General features: G+C 43.2%; 1 protein-coding gene across 5 annotated transcripts in view; it reads left to right on the top strand.

Annotated features, from left to right (window-relative positions):
• Window positions 1-25,688, top strand: part of PSD3 (pleckstrin and Sec7 domain containing 3) — a 118,398-nt gene that overhangs the window by 70,347 nt on the left and 22,363 nt on the right. For all 5 annotated transcript variants that reach the window (XM_040579429.1, XM_040579428.1, XM_040579427.1 and 2 more), the window contains 6 exons: window positions 2,845-2,888; window positions 11,611-11,804; window positions 14,306-14,376; window positions 20,319-20,476; window positions 21,355-21,499; window positions 25,154-25,297. In XM_040579429.1, coding sequence (XP_040435363.1) covers window positions 2,845-2,888; window positions 11,611-11,804; window positions 14,306-14,376; window positions 20,319-20,476; window positions 21,355-21,499; window positions 25,154-25,297 — 756 coding nt within the window. The remainder of the gene's footprint in view (window positions 1-2,844; window positions 2,889-11,610; window positions 11,805-14,305; window positions 14,377-20,318; window positions 20,477-21,354; window positions 21,500-25,153; window positions 25,298-25,688) is intronic.

Raw genomic sequence — 25,688 nt, 5'->3', positions numbered from 1 at the left:
CATGTGAGAGCCCAGCAGACATCAGGAAAATGTTAAAGCATAAATTGCTTTGGAGGAGGAACGTAAAGCAGCTCTAAAAGGCTCATGAGTCCTGCGGCGAGTGTGCAGCCTGGCAGCAGCCTCTGCCAAAGAGGTGGGTCGAGGGGCAGGCATGAGAACTCACGTATCTCCATCCCTTGAGAGGTCTGCTTACTGAGGTCTCACTGAACGTGCTTGGTAGGCACACCGAACATGCCCTGGATACAGCTGCCTGGCCTGTGGATACTCTCTAGGGTTTTCCTTCATTTTTGTGAATAGCAGAGACTTTCTGAGAGACTGTATTTGATGCTCTATGGGGGACAGTGTGTCCTTAGTCAGATGTATGCCATATGACTGGGTTGGTGTCTGTTACTCCCTAAAGAAGGAAGATGGAGCCTGGCTCATTATTAAAGATAGGGACAAACACATGTCACTTTCCACAAGGCAAAAGCCTGGGGCATTTGTTGTTCCCACACCAATCTGGAGTGCTGTTTTTGTGTGTCTTGCTCTTTGGCTGTAGTGATCCCTAGAGACTTTCTTAGCAGTAAAATCACATACAAAGTAGTACTGCACAGGGCAGGTGTTCATTTTCAGAGGTTGTGACACAATCTTGTAGGCATTTGGGTCAGAGAACAGCAAAAGGCATTTCTGATACCCTGGGCCAGGTTTTTGCTGTTTCAAAAGTTTATCCAACCAGCTAGTGAAAAAAATACTGCTTCTGAAAAAAAAAAAAATGGGGAAGCAACTGGGGAAAAAATGCGGCCCCTTTGCCTTATATTTGGAAGTAGTTTCCTGGCTCAAAGTATAAGAGAGCATTTTAATTGTAATAGGAAGAAAAGTGCAAGCCAAAGAATAAGACGAGGATTTTGTCCAATTTGGAAGTAGTTTTCTGGCTCAAAATATAAGAGAACATTTTAATTGTAATAGGAACAAAAGTGCAAGTCAAAGAATAAGAGGAGGATTTTGTCCAAAACATCTGAAACATAGTGGCTTCTAATAGCAGACATTGGGTGACACCCCGGTGTCAGGATCAGCCTGTGCAGAAAAATGTAGGTGTGTCTAATTCTGCCGGACTGCAGGCTGCGCGGTGGGAGGGGGAAATGTTAGTGCTTTCTTGCTTCGTGCAGGGTGGTCTTAAAATCTCTTGATAACTTTCATCTGAAAATTAAGCAAAGTGGTTACAAACTGCCAGCAATGTTGTTTCTTTCACCTTTGGCTGTTTGCCTTTGGATCAGAACTCCTTATACAAATTTAGAGCAGACAGGATATATAGAAATAGACAGTGAAAACTCCAGATTTGGAAATACTTCTTCATATTGCTGTGAGTAGCGCAGCAAAGCCCTGTTAGCAGTGGGTCTCTCTCTCTGCTAGCTCAGTGTAAGTAGGATGTGGGATGCTTCCTCCTGGGGGTCGTATCTGTTCTGTTTCTCAGAGAAGCCTACTTTGACAGTGCACTGTGATGAAAGTTGCTGCTTGTGCAGCATCAGTGTGAGGTGAGTTGTACCATTATGTTTGATCTGCTTGTGTATGGTTCAGTCGAGCCAGATTTTCACAGAGCTGAATGTTAAGGATCTTCAAACAAATGGTGCAAGACTTCGGAGGGAGCCGGTGGATCCCAGGATGAGCAGTGGGATATGCTCATAGGATTCGCAGTGCAAGTTCAGCTGTGGCATATTCACAAGGCTAGTTTCAACTCTTCAGTTTTCCAAACCATTTTTTGTTTTAGATCAGAGTTAAGGCTATTAAAATGCTAATGTTTCTGTTGAGCGTGTCATAGCTATTATAGTATGTGATTTTCAGTCTTGTTCATACTTGATGTGCTACTTTTTGATAATCATGTGCATCAACAGTTCTTCTACACGTTAACATATTTTGAGGCTGTGTAGGAGTTATGTGCCAGAGGGAGTAAATCTAGCTATGTATATAAGATAAATTACAAATGTGGATTGTAAGTGTGAGAATCAGGGACGTTCCATACCAAAATACTTCACTTGAGTCAAGTGGCCTATTTGAAGAACTCCATTAGCTTGTAGTAATAGCATTTACCCATTGTATGCATCAGCTACTGAAAGCAGACACACTTATCCAAGTGATACGCCTACTTCCTCTCAAAAGAAATCCATCCCAGCTGTCTGATGCCCACCCTTAAGTCAGCTTCCAGAGTCTTTTCTTTGCAGGCTGGTATCTACAACAGAACTGTGACCTTTGGTGTCAAAACTACTTGCATCTTTCCTATGAATTGAAAGAGTAATAGTGTTAGCAGGCAGCAGTCCAAGACATTGGTCTTCAAGCATGAAAGATGCTTATCATTAATTTTCTGTTTTGGACTTTGAAATGGATCATGGTTATGTTTGGGGATGTGACTGGGAAAGCAGTCAGGTGGCTGTGAGACTTAGGACATTTGGATGGCTATTCTGGCATAGTTTTACAGGTAAGCCCATACAGCAAAATCTTGGCCCCGTTAAAGTCAATGACAAAAAAATCTCACTATCAGGAATTGAATTGGACCTTGAATTTCAAGTCTTGAAGCTTTTGCAAACTTAACAGGGTTATTTTAAAAAAGCCGAACCACAAAACCCAATAACCCACTTGAGAAAATGACTGTAATCTCAAACCCTGCCTTCTGATATTTTTTTGCTTAGGTGACATTTCTGCTCAAGACTTTTGCATTAGACCATAAGCAGATACTGTACTTCCTTGATCAGAGACAGATTTCTTGCTGGTATTAATTAGGTAATTTTCCTCAGCTTGTTAATGTATGTGTAACAGGGGTCAAACAATAATGTCATCAAACAATAATGTCATCTCATTTCTCTCCCTTTGCAGGCCCTCTACAATTCGATCAAGAATGAGAAGCTGGAATGGGCAGTGTAAGTATATGGCATAGAAATTACGAGTTTAAAATAGTACCTGTGTAGTAATCTGTTCATACATCCTATGTCACCATCTGAGTGGGCTCCAAAGAGTGTAGAAGATAGCTAGGGAATGTAATAAGTTTGCTTTTCTGTTAATGAATGACCTGGCAACACTGCCTCCTCTGTTTCTCCAGCAAGGGGAGTTGTTAATGATAGGAGCCAACTGCATTTGTAAGGAAAGAGGACGTTTCATTTAGTAGGAAACTTCAGCCTGAAAAGAGAGAAATGAAATCCTCTGTTGTTCTATAACTGCATAAATAAAACAGAAGTTGACTTCTCCCTTTATCTTTCGTTACATTATGTCAGAACCACTGAATAGAAACACACATCTTGGATTGAGTTTCCTGCTGTTGGTTTATTGTCTTGGTTTGTCTCCTGATTAACTATGGATAACTTGACAACAGCCTAATACGAAAGATCATAAATTGTACAGTCTGATATCCCCCTGTCCTTAGCTGCCTTTTGACAGGCTAACACTTGTTAACTATGGAAATAATGCAGGTGAGAGTGAACTTCAATTTCTGATTGTGTTAAATTGACATTTCTCTGTGCTTACGTTTCATGTGGTCTAGGTATGCCAGCAAGGAGCAATAAAAGAGTGATGTCTGTCATCTGTTTTGGCTATACAAGATGTTTATGTGCCTGGATTTATATATCTGAAAACTCCCTTTCTTGAGAATGATGTATGTGTGGGGTGCATATTCCTGCACCTTTTGTACTAGAAGTCCTTACAACTGCCACAGGTCTTGCAGGCCCATTGGTTTCTGATCTTCCTTGTTTTAATTTCATCATCTGCAAATGAATTTCTTGGCAGGCTGTGCAACCTTAGTTACAAGGGCTGCTAGTTCCAACCGGGATTGCAGCGCCTGTTCAAAAGTGTGTTAGGTGATGTCAAGAGTAGTGAGGAAGGTGTGCTGGTAAGGAGAATCATCAAGAAGAGCCACCTTTGATAAGCTCATAAAATACACAGTCGGAGACATTTTCCCAGACCGTGTCTTGGACCTGGAATATGCTGTGTGAATCTAACACCAGAGCTGTTTGCAAGACACTCTCTCACAGGTACTTTACACACAGCAGAATCCTTTATGTGACTTTCTTGATATCAGAATTTTCCTGCAGCTCTTGCCAAGAGACCATACCGTGTCTAATGCACTTGGGCAGCCTCCAGGTGGGAACTGGCTCATGCCTGGCTCTGCTCCCATGAGCTTCAGTCAAGGTGATTTATGAGATAGCTTGCTCCTGTATAGGTGGTAACTGCTTTGGCATTTACATAGTCCAGTCCATGTCCCTTGCTAATGAACTGTTTGGGGAAAACTGCAAGCAGGCTGGAAGAGGGAAAAATCAGAATCCTACCTAAATAAGGCTCTGCAACATGAGTGTAAATCCAGCTTCTCCCAGTAGAATGCTCAAAGGGAAAAATTGTTGATTCCAATCTGAAACTCAGACAGATAGCTGGGACTGATGTGACAATTACTTTCCACGCTGAGAAGCAAAGCTCATTCCGGGCATAGTCAAAGAGGCTATGCCTTTACCTTTAAGACTGAGGGTGTGGGCTGGAAAAGGGAGTGTGAAGATGTCTCTCCTCACTTTGACAGAGGTGTGTGGTTGCTGTAAAGTAATCACCCCAAGGCGCCCTGGGACTGCCTGAACCATATGGAGGAGGCACATCGCTCTCTTGCTCTTTGTTGTGATCTGCAGAGAGGGGTGGATAGGAAGGGGACATGGTCGGGTTTGCTGTGATGGGACTGAGGAAGATCCCCTCTTCTTTCCAAAGAGTATCCCTTTGCTGCTCTGATGCAGTTGGCAGGGGAAGGGGTGGAAGGTAAGGCAAAGGTGGAAATAGGACTGCAAAACCCAGCATAAGCTGTCTTGCAATGCTGGCATGGTGGAGGAATGCCTTTCCTCCAGCCAGAATCTCTTTGAGGATCTAAGACGAGCTAAGCAACAGTTAAAGAGCGGCTCTGGCAGTACCTTATTTGGTGGATTAATGACTGGCAATAAGTCTATAGGCAACAGTGACACAGATGGGGGAAGACTGCTTCATGATCCTTATTTTACTAGTTGTGAGCTAGGTGTGTCGTCATCCTCCATGGTTTGCTGTCCATTTCCAGTAGAATTGCAGTCTGATCCAAAGCCTACGGAAAGAAAAGGCTACCATTGACTCCAATTTTGTAGTCAAGAGAAGTGGCACAGCAGATGTGCTTCAGAGACTTTCAGCAGGAGTACTCCTTTATTCTTTATGAACGGGGAAGCATGAGTACAGCTCTGAAAGAGAAAATTGCATTGTTGTTCTTTTTCTGCAGTAGTTCCAGATTCAAGTTCTCCAAAAGGTTAAAAGTGAATCAGATACCATGGTCTGTAAAATAAACAGATCTGTCCAGGAATTTACCATGAACTAGTGAATGTGGGAGCCTGAATGCGCACTCCTATTCTGCACTGCACCCCACCAAATTTTCTGACAATTTTTTGCAACAGAACTGCCAGAAAACATTCTTCCATTTTCTTGGCTTGCCATTTACTTTGCTTACTGTTTCCTCTTGACCGTCTTGTTTTTCAGTGTCCTGGGAGAAAAAGAGAAAAGCAATATGGGAAAGCTAACCATCAGAAATATTATTATTCTCTCTCTTTCGTCCCATTCCATATTTCCTCTCTGCTGCTTACATTTGTAGAACTCTCCTGTCTGTTGGACTGTGGTTCATTTCTTCGAACAGCAAGTGAAGCACTAAGTAGTGATCGGACCTCACTGAAGTCATTGGCAGAAATTGCTACTGACTGCAGTGAAGCTATGTGCTGCTTCACCCAGTTAGTCTGATGGATCCTGTTTTCAGGGTGCTAAGGTCACTGGAACCACCCCAGGAGTGCATGTAGCTTCAGCAATTGTGTTGTAATTTCTCATGCTGCTTAAATTTTCCTTAGGGACTTGATACTTCCATGAGGTTTTTTCACACTTGAATGGTAAACTCCTGTTCTTCAACCCCAACATCACCCATAAGATGAAATAAAATCAAGATCCTGTGAACACAAGCAGTGAGATTAAAAGAGCTACGTTTGTTTAGCTGGAAAAGGGAGCACTGAGGAGAGGGACCCGAGTGTAATTTTTTCAGTGTGTAAAGGCTGTTGCAGAGGAGAAGGGTGTGAAATATTATTCACATCCATTGTGGATGGGCTTAAATTTGAAACACGGGAAGTTTGGGTTCAACATTTTAAAAAAGCTTTCTAGCAATAAGCCTTTTAAACCAGGGAATAGGTTTTCCTAGATGAGCTGTGGAATGCTTTCACTGGAGGATTTTGTGAACTGGTTATGCTATCCAGAATGGGTTAGGAAGAGTGGATCACTAAAAAATCATCTCCTTCCAGCCAAACAAAAATAGGTCTTTGAGACAGTGATGGTGGGAAAGGGGCACTGCTAAATCCTTTCTGTGTTTCTTGCAGCAAACTGTGATGCTGAGACAGGGGTTATAAAGATCTGTGCTGAAGCTCACCTTTTTCTAGGTTCAACTGAGAAACCTCTCCCCTTTATAGTTAACTCTTTGACTCCCGAGTTCTAAGATGTTTCCTGTTTGCAACTTCAGGATTGGTTTTAGAGTTTATTTTAGGTTTAGTTGATTACCCCGGTAATCATCTTGTTCTCCTTTCTTCTGTCCTGCCTTTGAGAAAGATGCCAAAACTTCTCTGCATTGGTTTCTTAAGTCCATTTCCTAATACAGATGCTGTCAGTTCCACATATTCATACAATTATATGTTAAAAATCTAAATAATTTTAAGTGCCAGTTTTTAAATGGGTAAACCCAGCCTTTTGCCATGTCATGTAAGTTTTCTATTTGAACAAATGCAAAGATGAAGTAGACTTTTAGAAATGAAGGGCTTGACCCCAGTCTATTACAGTTTTCCAAGGCAGAGCCTCAAATCAGACCATAGAGCTTAAAGAAATGTTTTTCTTACTAAGAGATCCTGATGGTGGTTTTCTCCTAGAAGACAAAATTGGGTCTTGTACAGGGTCTTTTTGGGGAGAGGTGAAAATACATTTCTTCACCAAAATGGCAACATCTGCATTCCTGCATGTTTTTCAAATCTGTGTGTTTAAGAATAAGAGGCAAACTCTTTCTGGTTGTCAGTGATCATACATTTGGGAATGAAAACATTGCTGTTTCAATGCTGTGTCTTCAAATGTTAGAGAAAGCAGATCCTGGCTTTGGTGCGCTGGTTCTCATGGGCAGTCAGTGCCCCAGTACAGCTCTGTCTGCAGGTCATTTTCCAAAGAAACAAGCTAAGGGAGGTGGAACTGAAGCTCCTTGTCTTGTTTTAGGAAGCCTTGCAAATACCACGTTGTTGTGGCTTAACCCGGGCTGGCAACTAAGCCCCATGCAGCTGCTCACTCACTCTCCATTGGCCCAGAGGGGTGAGGAGGAGAATCAGGAAGGAATATAAAGCTTGAGGGCTGAGATAAGAACAATTGAATAGGTAAAGCAAAAGCCACGCACACAAGCAGAGCAAAGCAAGGAATTCATTCACTGCTTCCCATGGGCAGGCAGGTGCTCCCAGGGAAGCTGGGCTCCAGCACGCCGAACGGTTACTTGGGCAGACAAATGCCATTAATGCCGGATGTCCCCCCCTTCCTTCTTCTTCCCCCATTTTATATACTCAGCATGCCATTGTATGGTATGGAATATCCTTTTGGCTAGTCACCTGTCCTGGCTGTGTCCCCTCTTTCCATGCCCCTCCAGCCCTCTCGCTGGCAGCACCAGAGAAACTGAAAAGTCCTTGACTGAGTATAAACCTCACCCAGCAACAACTAAAACCATCAGTGCGTTATCAACATGGTTTTCACATCAGAGCCAAAACACAGCACTGTACTAGCTGCTAAGAAAACTAACACTATCCCAGCTGAAACCAGGACACGTGCTGTAAGCAGAGCCTTGGAGAAACTCTACAGGTGGTAGGTAGCCTTTTCCTGTCACAAGTACCCTGCAGAGCAGAAGCACTAGTAGGTCCCACAGTCCATGAAGGGAAAATGGACATGCAAGAGGGTTCACAGCCATCAGCCTCTTTCAGTTGTCAGAGAGGGGTCACCAGAGGAATTGGTTCCAGACCCAGTGCCACGAATGATCTCCCTCTGCTGATCAAAGAGAGAAAATCTGTTAAGGCTGCCGCAAGCCTGAGTGGATTCTCATGGTGAAGTTTTGCTACTGAAAGATGTGTTGGAACCAACCTGGGGGTTTTTTTCCCCAAATGCAGAAGGGTTTTGCCATTTCCTGTACCGAATGAAAAGGAGAGGCACAAAGCCTGCCCCTGATGAGGACCTGAGCTGTGTTTTTGTGACACCGCCCACTGACTTCTACCCTACATCACTGGAGACCATGCTGGGGTGTTACAGGACTTGAACCATCTCAAAAGCCATCTGAGGATGACTGAGTGGTTGCACCTCCAACATGCTAGCGTTTCAGACAATACCAGTTTTCAGGTGTATGTATCCAGAGGCCAGCTGAATTTTCTGCAACTCTTGCTTCTTGCAACTGTACCCTAAAGGCTGGTGAGGAGTAAGCCTAAATTGTTACATCCTTAATAAAGCCTATCCAGGACCTATCTATTCAGCCAACTTTGGATGGTACCTAAGCAAAGGCTAATACCTGAACTGTTTTGCTACTTTAAAACTCCTCCCAGCCATCCTTTTTTGTTTTGGGGCTTGACCACTGAAGCAACATGTAATATTTGAAGTGAGTCCCAGATCTGCTGGTTTTATTCCACTGGTGTTTCATATTCAAGATTAGAGGAAGGCAGAGGTTCCTTTTAGTTTATTTTCTCAGCTGTTCATCCACTTCCTGTTCTCTGTAATGAGTCCCCCTTTTCACTCTGGTTCCCTTCATTGCATCTTACAGACTTGCTCGTGCATCTTGTCAGAGTACTCAGCTCTCACAAGTGCCTGAGGATTCTGAGTCTCAAGGATGTCCCATTTTCAGTGACAGATGAAAAGGACCAATTAAAGATTTGTTCAATGCTACCAGCATTCATGACAGCAGATGCCATTTTGTCATTGTGTGCCCTGTATGCATTTGTTTTTTGAAGAATTTCTGTTTAATAGCTGTCCCAGAGATGCTGAGTTTGAGAGCTCTGTCCCCAGTGCTAGCAGTGTCCAGGATCCCCAAGACTGCTCATCACAACACTTGTGGCTGCTTGTATAAGGGCACTGGTACATTCCCACAGGAGAGTTGATTGCTATAAGGTAATTTGCTTCCATAGCTCCAAAGGAGATAGTTTATAAAAAAAATAAATAAATGCTAAGCCATTTACTGCAGTAGGTCTCCGCTGACAAGGAGAAATCCACTGTGTCTGTGGCTGAGATCTCAAAATTCACAGGGCGTTTCTATGTGACAAATCAGCCGTAGTGCTTGTGCCCTATAAGAGATTTTACTCTGGATTAGGCAGCACAGATTTGTGTTAGAATTTGCTCTGGTAATGGACACATATCTAAGAAACACGTGTCACACAATGGTCCAAATTTTCTAACAGCTAGTAAGTGCAGTAAACACAGGGAGGGTCAGGACAAGCAAAATTATCAGCAATTCCTACACTTTTTCAATTGTGAAAAATTACTCTCTCTCTGGAAGAGAAAATTGCATTGTTGTTCTGTTTCTGCAGTAGTTCCAGATTCAAGTTCTCCAAAGGTTAAAAGTGAATCAGATACCATGGTCTGTAAAATAAACAGATCTGTCCAGGAATTTACCGTGAACTAGTGAATGTGGGAGCCTGAATGCACACTCCTATTCTGCACTGCACCCCACCAAATTTTCTGACAATTTTTTGCAACAGAACTGCAACTGAAGAGGGCTTCAACCAAATCATGCATGAAGCAATCCTTACTGCTTTGACCAACAAAAAGATTTTTGCAGATCTCTCTGTTCTAGACTGGAAAACCACTTATCAATAGGCTGAAGGATGCAAGAACTGCTCTTCCTTGCAGGAGTCAGATCTTCAAGTAAAAGTTTTATTCCTCTTATATCAGGAGACCTTGCAAGACAAGACCATGAAGGTATGGTGCACCACTTGGCTGTTTCTCTACAACTAAATCAAATGCCTGGCACCTTTGTGTGACTCTGTGGCCAAGTGTTGATGCGTAGCATCCGTATCCATACTGTTGAGAAGTCTCACCTTCCGAAAGAAGATACTTACCTTTACACTGTCTGTTGGGGCGGTCATTGACTGAGCTGATTCCTAAAAAGTGTCTGGAAATTGTTTGGGAGCGTGCTGCGTTGAGACCATGCCAAGCACAAAGTAATATGACGTGATCAAACTCAAATGCCTGGGAACACTCTCTGGCACTGCTGAGTTCACTAATATAGCCTGCATGTCTCTGGATTTGGTTTCCTTGTTGTTAAAACAGTTTCTTATCCTCAGACTAAGTTATCCCCCAGAAGACCATTTCAGCAGAGATCAGGATAACACAGATTGTTGCTCTAGCCTGCAGTTCTTGGAGGACATTTCTTTGGATGGTCAATCCCATAAGCAGACATGGTTGCAGTGTGCCCCCAAAGGAGTTTTTGGACTGACATATGCCTTGCTAATCCTCCCCTGATACACACCTTTGAATGCATGCATGCAGTTGGAAGGTCTGGCTGAGCTTGCTCTCTCTGCTGATCATCTGGGTCCAGTGAGATGCAGCGACTTGAAGTCCATACCCCAGTGCCATTAGCCATCATTACACTGAAGTGATAATGATTATTTTTTTTAATCAGATGCTGGTCTTAGGAGAAGCATGGCTACCATGACTTTCACATGACAGCTTTCATCCTCCCCGACACACCTTTCCCAGTCACTTGGAGGGGGAGTGTGTGGGGACCTCAAAGGACACAGGGCTGCTCTCTAATCTGGCGCTAACTGTGGTTCCTCCAGGTACACCATCCACCCAGATTCAGTGGTCTGTGCTCTGAAAACCATCGTCCTACTCTTGTGATCAACACCCTTTGTTTTCTAGGTTGTCCGGTCCTTTTTGCCTTTGGCTGTGATGAGCAAAAAGGCATTTATTAGTCAGGCAATGCTCCTGATGTGCTGAAATGGGTTGCATTGTTGTCCCCAAGAGCTGTGTTGAATACATTGCCCTAATAAGTAACATTTTGAGCAGCATTTTGTTTCTGAAATGCAGGTAACATAATTCATTTAGTGCCTAATGTAGTTTTTATTTTCAAATTACTACTTTTATGCTAGTCTGTGGAGGAAAATAAAGGGGGTAGAGTCTGTGTTTCATATGCTAAGTTAAGGAGTAAGCCACGGTGATCTGTAGTAATCTAATTCTTTTAATCTACATGTGAACTCATGAACAAATTGGAGATTTTCAGGGGAGCCCAGCAGGAAAATATTTCCCATTTTAGCATTCAAATAAGTGGAATTAAAATTAGGTGAAGCTGGAAGACACAGAACACTCTTGAAGTCCTGCCTTTTGAGACTCTAAAAGGGAAACGTGGGCTTTTTTAAAAAACTGGCTCCTGTGTCCTGTGCTGATGAAGTAAGTGAACTGAAGCTTTGCTATAATCTGATGATGTTTTGGTATATGTCTAGGTTTCTTTCTAAATAGGGCCCCATTTAAAAAGAAAGGTATATTTTGACAAGGAACATGCAAGAATTACTGAAATGAAGCTTTGCTGATCAGTCCCTTGCTCATGCTTGGTTTCCACTGTTTTTTAAGGGATGAAGAAGAGAAAAAAAAGTCTCACTCAGATGGTACAGATGAAAAGGATAATGGGAACCAGACGAAGGCTGTCAGTCGAATTGGCAACTCAAATAACCCATTCCTGGACATCCCTCATGACCCCAATGCTACTGTGTATAAAACTGGATTTCTGGCTCGGAAAATCCATGCAGATATGGACGGGAAAAAAAGTGAGTATCTTTTCGCTCTTACCATGTCATTTTCTTGTTATCTCTGCACAATGCCACTTACTGTAAGTCCGTGTGCTTCCAAAGGCAAATAGTGCTGCTTCATTAGGGAAAATTGCAGCAATAACAAACAACACAATTGGATTATCACATTTCCAGTATTAGGCCAGGATTTACAATGTTCAGTGCCATTTGCAGCAGCCCATATACATTCATGAGCATAATGAGTAATGTGGTACAGCAAAGCAATGTGAATCTTTTGTGCTGTAAGAAAATGAATCTCATGCTTTACAGAAGAAAAAACAATTTCAAGTGAATTACAGTAGCTGTTCCGTAGTAGTTTGGTAATTCTCATTTTCCTTATGTGACATGAGATTGTTTCAAATCTCCCCTCCGCTACTTTGTGTCTGTCTTTAAAAAAAGGGTCTTCTTTATCTCTACTTGGAAAATGCTGTAACTGTTCCCTTCCCTACATTCCCAGCCTTGGGTCACATACCGGATGAAGTTCAGCAGCTTTTGGTAAAAGCCAGATGTATGCCCTGCCCCTTTTTTTGGAATAATCCTGCTCTGTCTCTTACTTACTTTAATTAATTGTCTTCTTTCCTTCTTGTCCTACTTCCATTTGTGGTGCACTAATTATCAAAGGCCTCTGACTCACCTGTGTGTGTTTGTTGTTTAGATATCTTCATTTGTTTGTTTTCTGTTGATCTTGGAAACAGCAGTGGCTACTCAGAGCATTTGTGTTTTCCCTGATCAATCTTGATGATCACCTACTCACGGTTCACACTGTTAGCCTGAACCCTGAAGGTGAAGTCTCACTTTGTGATGGGTTTTCAGTAACTGCAACTCTCTCCTAGCCGGACTACACTCTTTGTTCGTGTGTTTTGCTAGAATATTTTAGAAGGTACAATTGGAGGTCGGTGTTTTCAAGCTGGAGGCTGACAGCTGGCTAGCTAAATCCTAACAGAGATGTTGAAATCAAACTGACCTCATTCTTTGTGACAGCTGGATGCTCTGAATAGGTTCCTCTTTATTAGACTTCTGTTTATTTAACCTTAATATGTAACTGTACCTAGTTGCCTTTATGAAATTCTTTCTTTAATTATAAGTAATCAGAATTGCTCATTATTTAGCATGCTGGACACTGGCATTTTGGGGATAATCCTTTTATGAGTAATGTAATTTGGGCCTTTTTCAGAATTTCCTGTACATCTTAGAGGTCTGTCTCTCATTCTCATGTAGCTCTTGAAAAAGTAAAATCCTGACTTTCCAGTTGCAAATACAATGCAATTCATTTTTTTAAAGTTAGACATTTTCATATTTCATTTCCTAATGGAGTTGTTGCAGGGCAGAGATCAGCTTGTGTGGGATTGCTAATGAGGTGATGTGCTTGCATGCTATATGTATTTTCCCAGGAGAGGAGTACTGAGGGTTAAAGCACTTAGGCAGTCTAGAGGAGAAGGATGTAACAGGGTCCAATGGCTGGAAGCTGAACCAAAGAAACGCCAATTAGAAATAAGGCCCATTATCTGAAATGAGAATGATTAACCTCTGGAGCAGGGGACTAATAACCTCTTCACTATCACTTGCTGTCATCAGATCAGAATGGGATGCCTTTCTGAGAGTGATGCTTTAGTTGTGCACGGGTTATTAATTTCAGTATAGAGGCAAGTGGGTGCTGGTCAGTGGTGTGTTCTTGGTGGAGAGTGAACTTAGATGCAGGCTTCTGGTCTCTGGCACTGTGACTGTACAGCCTGTGTGTTCTCTCCCTCAGCTGCATCTATATTTCAAACTTCACACTGAATCCCCTCTCTGACTGACTCACTCCTTCCCCACCCTACCCCCCCCACCGCTTTTTTCTCGGAATTTCTGAGCTGGTTGTGTTGGCTTTGTTACATTCTTCAACCTCTTAACTGATTTTGCATTTCTTGAAGGGTGATTGTGGTTTTTCCCTTAGGATTTTGTTTTGCTCCCATCTCTCTTCTTCGGCTTCCCCCATGGCTGCAAGAAGAGGGGAAAGGGACCAAGGAGCCATCTGACCGCTCAGTGCCAGCTTGGGTGTGCAGCAGCAGCAAGGGGGAAGAATGCTCTTGAGAGGCACTGCTTTATGAGCAGTGTCCCATTAGTCCTGAGCAGTGCCTGCCAAGACTGTTGTGGCACGGAGAATGGGTGTTTCTTTCTGAAAGCTGCTATGGCATGGAGCTCTCATCTAGCTGTGCAGGGGCAGTGTCTGCCTACCTGCAAGAGCATAAAGACTGGATCTCTCTGGCCTGCTTTCCGCGTTGCTACTGTTCCCTTCTGATCCAGTCCAGGGCTGTCGTCAGGGTTGTTTTATTACTCTCTCTCACAGTAGGTATGTGCAGGCACTGTGCTGAGTTGCATTGTCATTTGAAAAGGAGAGTACAAAAGAGGTTTAACACAGGACTAATGTAGCTCTCCTGTTGCCTAGACAAAGTGTAAAAATGGATCTGAGTTAAATGGATTTTCATTTGTTTTCTTTGCAGCTCCCCGGGGAAAGCGGGGCTGGAAAACCTTTTATGCTGTGCTGAAGGGAACGGTCCTGTACTTGCAGAAGGTAGGGGAAATCACTGTCTTTTGGAAACTAATTAAAGAGGGATAAAGCAGCAGGCATCCTCTCTGCTCTCAGAGCCCACCTCCAGGCTTTTTCCCTTCTGACACACAGTATAGCTGGCTCTCTGTTCCCCACCCTGTTTACACACACATTCAGACATGAATCCTTTCATTGACACCCTCCTGCTTTTCACACTTTCAAGTTCAGTTCTATTGTCCCCATCCGAATGTGCACCCTATCAGTTCCAGTTTATACCCTTGCTGTCACTTATGGCTGAAAAAATAGCCAGCTTCACCAGCAAAGACAGCATTATCTCTGTATCTTGCACACATTCTTCTAGGCTGCTTTTAACATTGCATTTCATACATCTGACTTCCCCTCCTGTAAGGCTGTCCTCCATTCCCATCTTTTCATAATACACTTTTCTGCAATGCTTGCAAGACCAGCTGCAAAACAATTGAATGGCAGCTTGGCCTTGGTAGGAATCCACAGCTTCTGCTCCACAGCAAAATTGAAGGATAAAAGGGTACTATTTTTTCTCCCCCCAAAGCAAGAAGAGACACTGGTTTTTAACAGACTTTGCTCCCTAACAGCAAGAAGTCTCAAAAAAAAGGAGTCAGCTGAAACCCTTCAAGTCTTTTGGTTCAAGCTTAAATATAGTACAGTTTTAACTGTACTCTTGGAATGTGAAATGCAATGTATGAGTGAGAACAGTCAAAATCAAAGAAATGGTAGCAGCTAAGTAGATTGTTAAGGCTGTTTGCCCCCCAGCATATTAAAGAAATTGGTGGTGTTTGTCCAGGCTGCCTTGTGTTGTAGATGTATGCTCCTTTGAAAGGCTTTTTACATTTCCACTGTGGTTTGCAACTATCAGGAGTGCAAGCTCAAGTGCATACTGCTGTTTTCTCCTCCTCTGCTGTGGCTTTCGGAAGTTGTTGGTTTCATTGGAACCAACCTGGATAGTCTCTGAGAAGAGAGTGCGTGGTTTGGATCAAATTCTTACAACATGAGGTTTACAAGGTGGATGCTCTGAGTGTAGTACCTTTTTGAGAGGGTTGAACTCCTGAAACAGACAAAACAATCTGCAGTCAGGATGGAAGATTTGAGCTGAAAGTTGCTGAAAGCCAGTGCAAGAGACTGGAGGTAACTGCTGAATTGCAGCTGAGCCTTCCCTCTGGTCCTTTTGCTGGCAGCAGGTTCAGGTTTTACTTAAGTGGCCTTTATGGCAAGTTTGTACTTGCTCTTTTCCTGGGTGAAATGGACTCACCCGCTCTGATTTCTGAAGTAAGTCATCTTCAATATTCACCTGAAAAGACTGTGTGGTTCCCTAAGAAGTAAGAAGGCTCCTTGTCTATAACACATTAATAAATTTCTTATCTGATCTTTGAGGGGAAAGTTTTCAAGGGGAAAAAATGGAGATGCTGTCTATTGTAGAGTATTAATGAAATACTTCTATGAGTATCACTGGCATATTAGTTTTTAAAGCTTTCTGTTTAACAAAATGTAGAAATGCTGGTGTAGCATGCAAATTTTCTACAGAATGGTGCTCTTTCCAGTCTCACCCTCCATCCTTTGGAGAGCAAGAGAGTAATTTCACTTGACAACATCTTTGCAGAATGAAAGGCATTGCTGGAGTTCTTGTTCTTTGTTATTTGTGTGTCTTGCACTTGTCGCAGCACTTGAATTCAATGATTACAGGGTGGTTATTCTGCAAAGCTGCACTCTCCCACTTGGTTGTGAAGACACTTGCACTGAAGCCGTCTTACTTGTAGCACTGTGACAAGCAAGGCTTTTACTTTAGTGCCGTAAAAGGTTGACAGTGTAGAAGGTTGACAGAGGGGCCTGATGGGAAGTGACTTTCCCAGAGTGATGGGTCAGCTGTGAGACTCCCCAGGGTCCTCCAGCCCCTGCTCAAACACAGTGCCTCATGCTGCAGTTTTGAAACATGCTCTGATTTCTCTTTAGCTGCAGAAGGTCCAGCAGGACTTTGTTTCAGCCCTGAAATAAACTTTGATCTGTTAGGGACATGGTATTGCAGAAGCTGAGGGTGCTGGTGTTTTAAAATACACTGCTAGTTGTTGCAGTAAAAGTTGCTGAGCTGTTGTTTCATTTTGCAATGTACCAGGAGACTGAAATTATCCTCATTTCATAAGGTTCAGGAGGGTGTTTGTAGAAATGCATAGCTTTGGCAGTAGTCACAGGCAAAGGATTTTCTTTCCTCTGTTTGCCTTTTCTCCTGATTATGGAGTACTGTAAGGCAGGGTGCATTAACATATACACATACGTTTTCCCTCTTTCTCTCATTATCTGTATATTTTCTGCGTAACTGTGGAGGTCATATGTGGTGGTGGTTGCATTGTGCTGGGTGCTGTTCAAGCAGGGGAGAGAGAAATCTCACATTCTATGTGCTGTATACACGAAAACACATGTACTAAACTGTGCACCACTGCTTTCTGTGTTTATCTGAAACTCAGCTGTTCCCTCAAGACACTACTCTAATAGAAACATTAATTGTTCGTAGCAGCTGTGATTCCCCCGGTGGGCAGTGAGATCCCAATTCTGCTGTCATTCTGTTTGCATACCAGTCCAGTTCTCCTTGTTTTGCTGTCAGAGTCCATGTATGAGAGTGGTTTGTAAATGGTGGTCACTTGAGATCTACTGAGGAGTTTATCTGGGCAGTCTCACCTCCATGCCCACATTTTATTTTTTTTTTTTCCATTGGAACTGTTCCAGTGCTAATTCCTGTGCTGCATATTGTTTTATTTTTAAATGTGTGATTTAAGAGAGATTGTTTCTGAATTAGTGAGCACAGAGGCCACTGGAAGGGCTCAGTGGAAGTGTTCACAATTGGCCAACTAAACATGCCTGCACAGTATTATATCAAATGAGAGGTTTGACATGTTTGGGATGTTGGCCCTGTGTCTGGGCATCCTCAGGCCAAGGTTAGTTTCCTGCCCTTGTTCGTAACAAGGGGAAATTGCAGAGCAGGAGCTTGACAGAATGTCTGTTCACTAGACTGACATGAGTGTGATGGGTGTACAGAGGTTTATAAGGAGAGGATATGAGGTTGACCTCTCTTCCTTGCTAGAAATTGCTTCTGGGCATGGACCTTCGTGTTTTGTTGGACTCTTCTGTGAGGCTTTCAACACCTTTGCTTTTTGATATGTCACTTGATAATCTTGCAAGCTTTCAGATATTTTTCTTTTCTCAAATGTACTTCCTATATTAAAATATATTAAAAAAAAAGAGGGAAAGGACAGAATGATGTTAAGTATTTTTTGATGAGACTTTCTGAAAGAGAATTTTGCAGCTGTTACATGCAACTGAGCAGAGATATTCACCCACGGTACACTGACTGGTAAAAAGCCAAATGCCATTCTCTGGTCTATCAAAAATGGATTTAGAAACATGCTGACTGCAGGTCAGCAGGATGTGGGAAAGTCATTCTCCAAGAGTCCTCAGAAAGATGAATTCAGCGTGTCATTGCATTGTGTGCAGCGCTCACATCAGCCTTCAGTTGACAGAGAGGTCACAGTTCCTTTCTGGCTCCTCATCTATTTCTTGCCACTGTCTTGGTCTAACTTTAGTGAGCTGCCTTCCATTTCAGCTCAACCTCCATGTTGACACCAGCACATCAGGGCACGTGCTGTTCTTGACGGCATAGGAGATACGGATGTTCCTGCTTCCCTAGCATTCCCTGCCAGCTGAAAAGAGTCAGAGGCCTTAGAGAAGGAATTTTGACAGCACAGTCATGTCCTTCCAGCTTTCTCTGAGGCTTGCCAGCTATGTGGAGACATTTCCGGTATGCTCATCAGTGCCTTTGGAGAAGCTGGCGGAGCCCCAGCTGTCAAGGTAGATTGCAACCAGCTGATCCGGTGGGATTAGCAAGGATTATCATGAACGTTCTCTGTTGGAAAGCCAGGACTGTGCCTGGCACTGCCCAAATGTGGAGTTCTTCTGGAAGAGGTTTAAACACCAGAGCAGGTTGTGGATGTTGGATGCATCTTATGGAGGAAGCCATGAGGCAGCAGGCCAGTTGATAACTGACACTGTCTCTAGGCAGTAACTTGAGGAAGTCCAGAATAACACATTTCTGAGGCCTGTCTAAGTTCATTTCCTGGCCCTGAAGTTTTCCTAGTATCCCTGGACAGTGGAACCAGTAATTTCTCCCAGAATGACTACCAAATAAATCAGCTTTTGAAGCCATGAAGGAAGAGGATTGACCTAGGGGCTTGCTTCTTCCATCTTCTAGATGGGACTGGGTTGGATGTTGGACAGCCTCCTTCAGTTCTAGTCCTTTGGCTAGGGACTTTCCCAAATCTTCCTTGAAGAAGGTTTAGAGAGTGCCCTGAGCAGGAGTCAGCAAAGTCCATCATGATATGGAGAGCCCTCCAAAACTTGCTGGGGCTCAGGCTATGAGAGAGGAAGGACACTGAGCTTTGCTTGCTATTGGACCTTGAAAACCTGTTGTGTGACTGACGTTTAGGTTGAAAACTACCCTTGGATTTTCTGTGCAGCAGTGCTCTGCCTTTCTGCTAGGCCTGCCAGGTCTGTGCTGGCTTGTGCCCTTGTCTGGCCACAAGTGGAGGTGGTGCTGTGACAGTATTGCTGGTTAGCTGCATCTCCTTGGGTATGAGCAGCAGCAAGTTCAGGGCTTGCACTAGCTGGACCTCTGTGAGAAAGGATGAGATGTGGCAGAGGAGCAGGATGCTTTATCCTCCCTTCTGTGAGGTGGTCACTATAGCTGGTGATTCCCCATCTATTAAAACTCATCCTGGAGAGCCCTTTGGCAGTGGTGCAGTAGCCTCTGGCTGCAAGCCTGGTCTGTGTGCTGCCAGATAAGCCCTGTAAAACCGATTCATGCATGCTAACCAGCTCTTCTCTGGGGTGGGTGCCTCTCTGGGTGTTCAAGCTAGTGCTATCCCTGCATGTGCTCTGCATCCTGCACTCTTATTTCCTGCTAAACTCCATCTCCTAATTCTTGTGTTCAAGTGGAGGCTTCAATAGTTATCATGCCTGCAGGGAATTATTCCTCTTGCAGCCGTCACACCCCCTCCCTGGGTGGGTGTTTCAGATGAGACTGATTTCTGTGATGTACTAAGGGGGATAAATTGAGTCAGTTGCAGTCTGCTTTGGCCTCTCCTGCAGAAACTGCGCATGCAGCATTGCTGGCAAGAGACTTTTCCTCGAAAAAGCTCCTGGCTTTCTCAAGCCATTTGTAGTCATGTGGGCTTCAAACTGAAGTTGTGGCTATACCATGATTGTGCCCTCATCCAGTTTCTGTCACTCCAGAGACCAGACTGCTCCTCGGCTGATGCTTGATGCAGATGATTTTGACTCCCTGCTTTTGTCATTTGGTGTTAGGAGTGATGGTACTGTTTGTCAAAAACCTGGACAGTGCTGTGCTTGCCATTTGCAGACCCTGAGCAGAGAGATTTAAAAGATGTTGCTATGTTTGCTTTGTGGAGATTGATAAGGAAGCTTCTCCACTGTGTCAGGGCCTGCCTGGGAAGGCATAAAGAGGTAGCTGTTAGAGAAAAATAAAAATTGAGCAGTAGAGGCTGAGAACCCAAGCAGGAACCAGCAACTGAGCAGTGGAAGTGGGGAGGTGGCCACGAAGGACTCCTGAAATGAAGATAAATAGTCCACAGCTGTTGTGATAGTCAAATAGTCCCTGTTTACCCCTTTTCCTGTCAAGCAGGTACTGGAATGACTTCTCTCCCTTGCAAAGAGATTTAAAAAAAAAAAAAAAAAAAAAAGAGGGAGAGCAAAAGGAAAAGATGTTAAAGGTAGTGGAAACTAAGTGCTCAAGTCAGGTTACATTCAGTTCATGTACTTTAATACTATTAATGGCTATGGAACAAGGCTTTTCCCCAGGCTAAGGAAAAAGGAGGAGCACATGGAGAAGAAATAAGATGGCATTTTCCTCCTGTTAACTCTTGCAGGATGAATATAAGCCAGAAAAGGCTTTGTCAGAGGAAGATCTGAAGAATGCAGTTAGTGTGCATCATGCGCTGGCATCCAAGGCAACAGACTATGAGAAGAAACCCAATGTCCTCAAGCTTAAAACAGCAGATTGGAGGGTCCTGCTTTTCCAAGCCCAGTAAGTGTTCCCTTCTGATTTGTGCCAGTCATTGAGGAAAGAAAGCAGTGGTGAAGGAGGGGTAAATTCATGCCTGGATAGGTTAAAGCAGAGGCTTAAGAGGTTCTATCTGTTTATTTGATCAGAAATAAGATTAAGTAGTGATTTGATTAGAGTGCACAAGTAGTTCATAAGAAAGAAACATCAGGTTTTAAGAGGCTTTTTCATCTAGCTGAGAAAGGCACGACAAGATGCAGCAGCTGGAAGTTGAAGCTGCAGGAAATTCAATTTGGAAACAAAGCACAAACTTAGAGCAGTCAGGGTGCTTAATCATTGAAACAAATGACCAAAGGCAGTCTTGGATTGTCTGTCTCCTGATGTCATCAGGTCCTAGCTGAATGTCTTTCTAGAAGATACAGTTTGGTTAGAAACAAAGTTACTACTTAACACAAGAATTATTTGATTAAGTGCTTTAGGCTGTGATATCCAGACAGATGACTTGCCTTTTGCTTTTGACATCAAAAACCTATGCATCAGTCTGGTGCATGAGCCTTTTCTGCTGAGATCCATGTGAAACCTCCTAGAGATCTGTGGTGTCCAGCACAGCTGAGACCTTATGACATATGCCTGAATCAGGGCATTGGTTGGCTCTGTCGTGTGTGTCGTTTGGATTGGATTAGGAAAAGATGCATGCTAGGGTGAGTTAAGGACTTAATCATGAGCCAGCCTGTGACTGAGATACCTGACACTAACTGCTTGCAAAGATAGACCAGAAAACTGAGCAGACTGTGAGACTTTTCCAGTTCTGGTTATTCTCGCTTTCCAAATGCCATTGAAGGGGTGGGAAAGAGGTAGAGGAGGCTGAGTCAACAGGTGCTCAATACATGTTTCTTCCCAAGGAGCCAAGAAGAAATGCAGACCTGGATCAACAAAATCAACTGTGTGGCTGCTGTCTTCTCTGCACCACCATTTCCAGCAGCAATTGGCTCTCAGAAGAAGTTCAGTCGCCCGCTCCTGCCAGCAACCACAACGAAGCTATCTCAGGTGAGCTGTTTTTATGTAGAGGGTAGGTGACTGTGATTTCTCTGGCTGGCTGGAGACTGGACAGTGGTCCTTGGCATTGTTTTATAACTGTTGCCGCTAGCATTCTTAGGAGAAGGAGGTTTGCATGGTAAATCTCTGCTCATTTCCTGCTGCAGTATTTGAAGTGGGGGTACAGAATGAGCAGACTTGAATATAATTGATTTATATTTTTGAAGAAAAGCAATCACCAGCGTTCCTAGGACCAGATACAGATTTTTCATCCTGCCTTTATGGCTCTGCCGAGAACGTTTCAAATATTGTCTGGTGTTTTTTTGAATGTGAGTGTTTATTGCCACTCATTTCAGAAGAAATGGACATACTCCTGGTCTTTGGCTTATTGGGGTGATAAAAGGTGAAAGCTGATACATCAGGCATGCATCAACTGTATTTCTCCCATAATACTTTTCCAGACTGCAACCCTTATCAGCTCACGGATTTCCTGTTTGATATATATTTATAAACTGTCTCTTGACAGTCTTTCTGCATGAACATCTTTGGTCTCCCCTTGTGATCACATGGGCTTTTAGCTTCCACAACATCCTGTGGTAGGGAGTTTCACAGTTCTACTACTTCTTGCACAAAAACCCACCTACTTCTGTTTGTTTTATACTGGCTGTGTCTGATGCTTCTGCCCATAGATCTGGGTTCTTTGGGAGCTGTGATGCATGTCTACAAATTCCTCCTGCACCAGCACGAACATGATATTGATTGCGTTGATCAGGTTGACAGAGTGGCGGAGGTGATAAATCCCAGTCCTAGGTGTATACTTTACGAGTAACCTCTTATAGCTTTTAGTCATCTGCCTGTGCTGGATTGCTTCTTAAATGCATTTTTTTGCCATCTTCCTAGCTTAGCAACACTCCTTAGAAACGACTATCTCATCATCTGTATTTCTCTAAGGGGGTGGTTTTTATATGTCGCCCCTGCTTTTTCCCTCTCCATGGCAGTATCCTGTCTTCATACGATGTGGTGACTGAGTTTCCATTTTCTATTCTGGGTTAAAGTTTAAAACACCTCTCATAAAGAGTAATACTAACTTGTCTCATTCGTCGTTTTACCTTTTTCTCATGCATACCTTTTTTAAAATACTGTATGGGGCTTCAATAATTTACCCCCAGCCACCAAAAAAAGCTTTTTTACTCATTTTTGTTCTGTGAGATTGTTCCATTTAGCATGTTTTTTCCTATTCTCATTGTTTCCATTTAATCTCAAAAGGAAAAAAAATAGAACACAGCTCTATCGTTTGTGTCTTGAAGAAGGGGAGACACAAAAAGTGGAATAATATAAGCTGTTTTAGCTAAAGGCAGAAGAGTGTTAAGTGTTCAAAGCAGATAAATTCAAAGGCAAGCAGAAACATGTCTGCTTTTATCTGTCAGTGTGGAAAAGCTGCCAGCAGGCTGCTTCTCATTTGGCAGATAAAAAAATATGAACTGTCAAATCCCTGTTGTTGCTGTTCAGGATTTTGTGAGCTGAATCATGATGGACAGTAGTTCTTCAAAGGACCTGTTCCTGGTCAGGAAGAAGTCAGGATGCAGTGGGAATCTAACATGGGCAAGGGAGAGAGGTTGGACATGACAGTTTGTGCAAGATCATTGTACCAAGTTTGCTCTGAAAAGGAGATCAGTGACTGATCTTGTAGTCCAACCAAAGAGGGATGTGACAAAGCTATATATAAAAGAACAACCAGTCCAGAAAAGATCTACTAGGATGATGTTTTTTTCCCTTTTTTCCAAGAATGTGCACGTACACACAAAAGCTCCAAAGAGCTACTGCCCTGGAAATTACAAGTGCCAAATTAATAGCTGCTTAAAGGCCTCCTGTCGTCAGGCTGTAGAACTCACTGCAACATGATGTCACGGGGACGAGGGATTCAGCACAACGTAAAGAGTGATTGGGCACTAACAGAGAGCACAAGCAGATCCAGGGTAATTACTAACAGCAACAAGAATTTTTGGCAGCCAATAGCCTTCCACGTATAGGTGGAGGCAAATTATCCCACGTTTCTTTCTTCAGTTCTCTTGCAAAATAGTTGAAACACAAGATTAGCTGGGGCTCAGCTATCATCCTCTATAGAAGTTTTCCCCCTTTCTGGTCTTTTCCTCAGCTGCAGGTCAGTGAGCTGAAAGGCTCACTCCCTGGTGTGGCTCAGTGTGGTGCAGGCACGTCCAAGCCAGGCTTGACACTGCAAGCTGTGCTGCCGCACCACTGGGGGACAGCTCCTGGCAGCTATCCCCTCCCCTGAGGCCAGGTACTGTGCGGGAGCTGAGCTGGGTACTGCCCGCTGGTACAACAACTCTGGCTGTGTCACAATTCAGTTGATGCTTAATCTAATCAAAGTGAAAACATTTCTTCTATCAGCAGTTTCACCGATCCTGAAACATTCCTAAATTAAGCCCCAATTTTAACATTTATCCCTTTGTGTCTTCTTAAAAAAATAATTACATTAATCTGTTCCTCTAAGGACACTGATTATATACAGTGTTCTCATCCTTACTTTGCATGAAATACTTGTTAGTCAATACTATAAAGCAAAGATTTGTTATTAAAAATTCTCCTTCATAAAACATGTCGCTGCTCTCAAGTTAGCACCTTCTACTTGACTGCAAATAGCATTGTAAGCCTAGTCAGACTGGGTCCAACATGGAAGTTATTCAAGAAAAAAAACAAGCCAAACAAAACCCGAAATAAACAACAATCCCCCCCCCCCCCCCCCAACACTAAATAAAGACTCTGCTTACAAAGAAATTGTATGATAGTGTTTGATCTGCATGGTCATGTCTATATTTTGGACTTACCTAATTCAGACAAAATTTTAGATCAAAACCTAGGAATGGCCAGAAGGCCAAGCTGCAGGAGATGGAAACCTTCTGAGCTGGGGGAAGGTTAGCTGACAGATGGACTGGAGGAAGTGCGTGGGCCTGGGATTATAATAAAGGAAATCACCTAGAAAGGGAGAGTAGCAGCTCCTCACTTTCTCCAGCTGCACAGTGGGATAAAAGCTGGTAGCAGCTTAGCAAAACGAGATGCTTTTTGGGGGTTGGACAGCCCTTACTCTTCTGGATGCATTGCATTGTTCTGAACAAATGGAAACGGCAGACCAGAGTTTGGTAGTGCAGAAAGGGAGGGAAGGGCCCTGACCCCATGTCTTTTCTGTCCTGGAAGGGATGACTTTTAAATTGCAAAGTCCTGAGGCAGGGTCTTCACCTGTCTCATTCTGCCCTTTGCCTAACTGCATGCACAACAGCCTTAAATAATTTGCTAAAAAAATTATTAGACCAGAAGTATCATGTTGTCAGCAATGCTCCGCAGCAAGCTGCTTTCGTTGCTCTCAGCAAGGCGAGGGATGACAGGTATGCTATCCTTCCCAGAGGCATCTGCTAGCTGCTGAGGTTTTATGCAAACTTGTCCACTGCTTGGGTGCCTTCAAGAGAGCGGTTGGGGACAGAGCTCTGGGATAACAGACCTTATCAATCTAACTAAAATTAGTTACAAAATGATAGAAAGAGAGAAAGAAAAAGGAACTATTTGGTATTATTGTACAGGGATCTATGTATTTTCATTTGCTTGTTGAGTATTTTAGATTGTGTCACTTAAGTGTTTAATGTGTTTCTGAAGGATGAACAGCTGAAGTCCCATGAAGCTAAGCTGAAGCAGATCTCCACTGAACTTGCTGAACATCGCTCCTATCCTCCTGACAAGAAGGTCAAAGGCAAGGAAGTAGATGATTACAAACTGAAGGACCACTATCTGGAGTTTGAGGTATGTATGGGAAACGTTACTACTTTTCCTTTTTGGGTGTGGATGGGGCAGCTGGTCTTATACTTGGGATATAGTCCCAAAGTTCTGCATTTTTCAGCTTATTTAACTGAGGAGTCTGTGCTTGTTAGATACATAACAGCAATCCTAACAGCTACAATGTGGCTCCTCTTTCCGGTAAGGCTTTCCTGTGGCCTTAGCCATGAGTTTAGCTCCTCATCTGTAAAATTGAGGATAAAAATATGACCCTCTGTGCTTGCCTGCTGTATCTGTTGGAAGAGATAATGTCTTCAGACAGGAACTGTCTTATCTTGCAAGACCATGTGTTGCCTAGTGTGTTGGTACCTCGGTCTATGGAATGACTGCATTCTGCAGTAATTGCACACCATGGTAA

The sequence above is a fragment of the Falco naumanni genome, chromosome Z, assembly GCF_017639655.2.
Source record: "Falco naumanni isolate bFalNau1 chromosome Z, bFalNau1.pat, whole genome shotgun sequence".
NCBI lineage: Eukaryota > Metazoa > Chordata > Aves > Falconiformes > Falconidae > Falco > Falco naumanni.
This window is presented reverse-complemented; position numbering and strand designations above follow the sequence as displayed.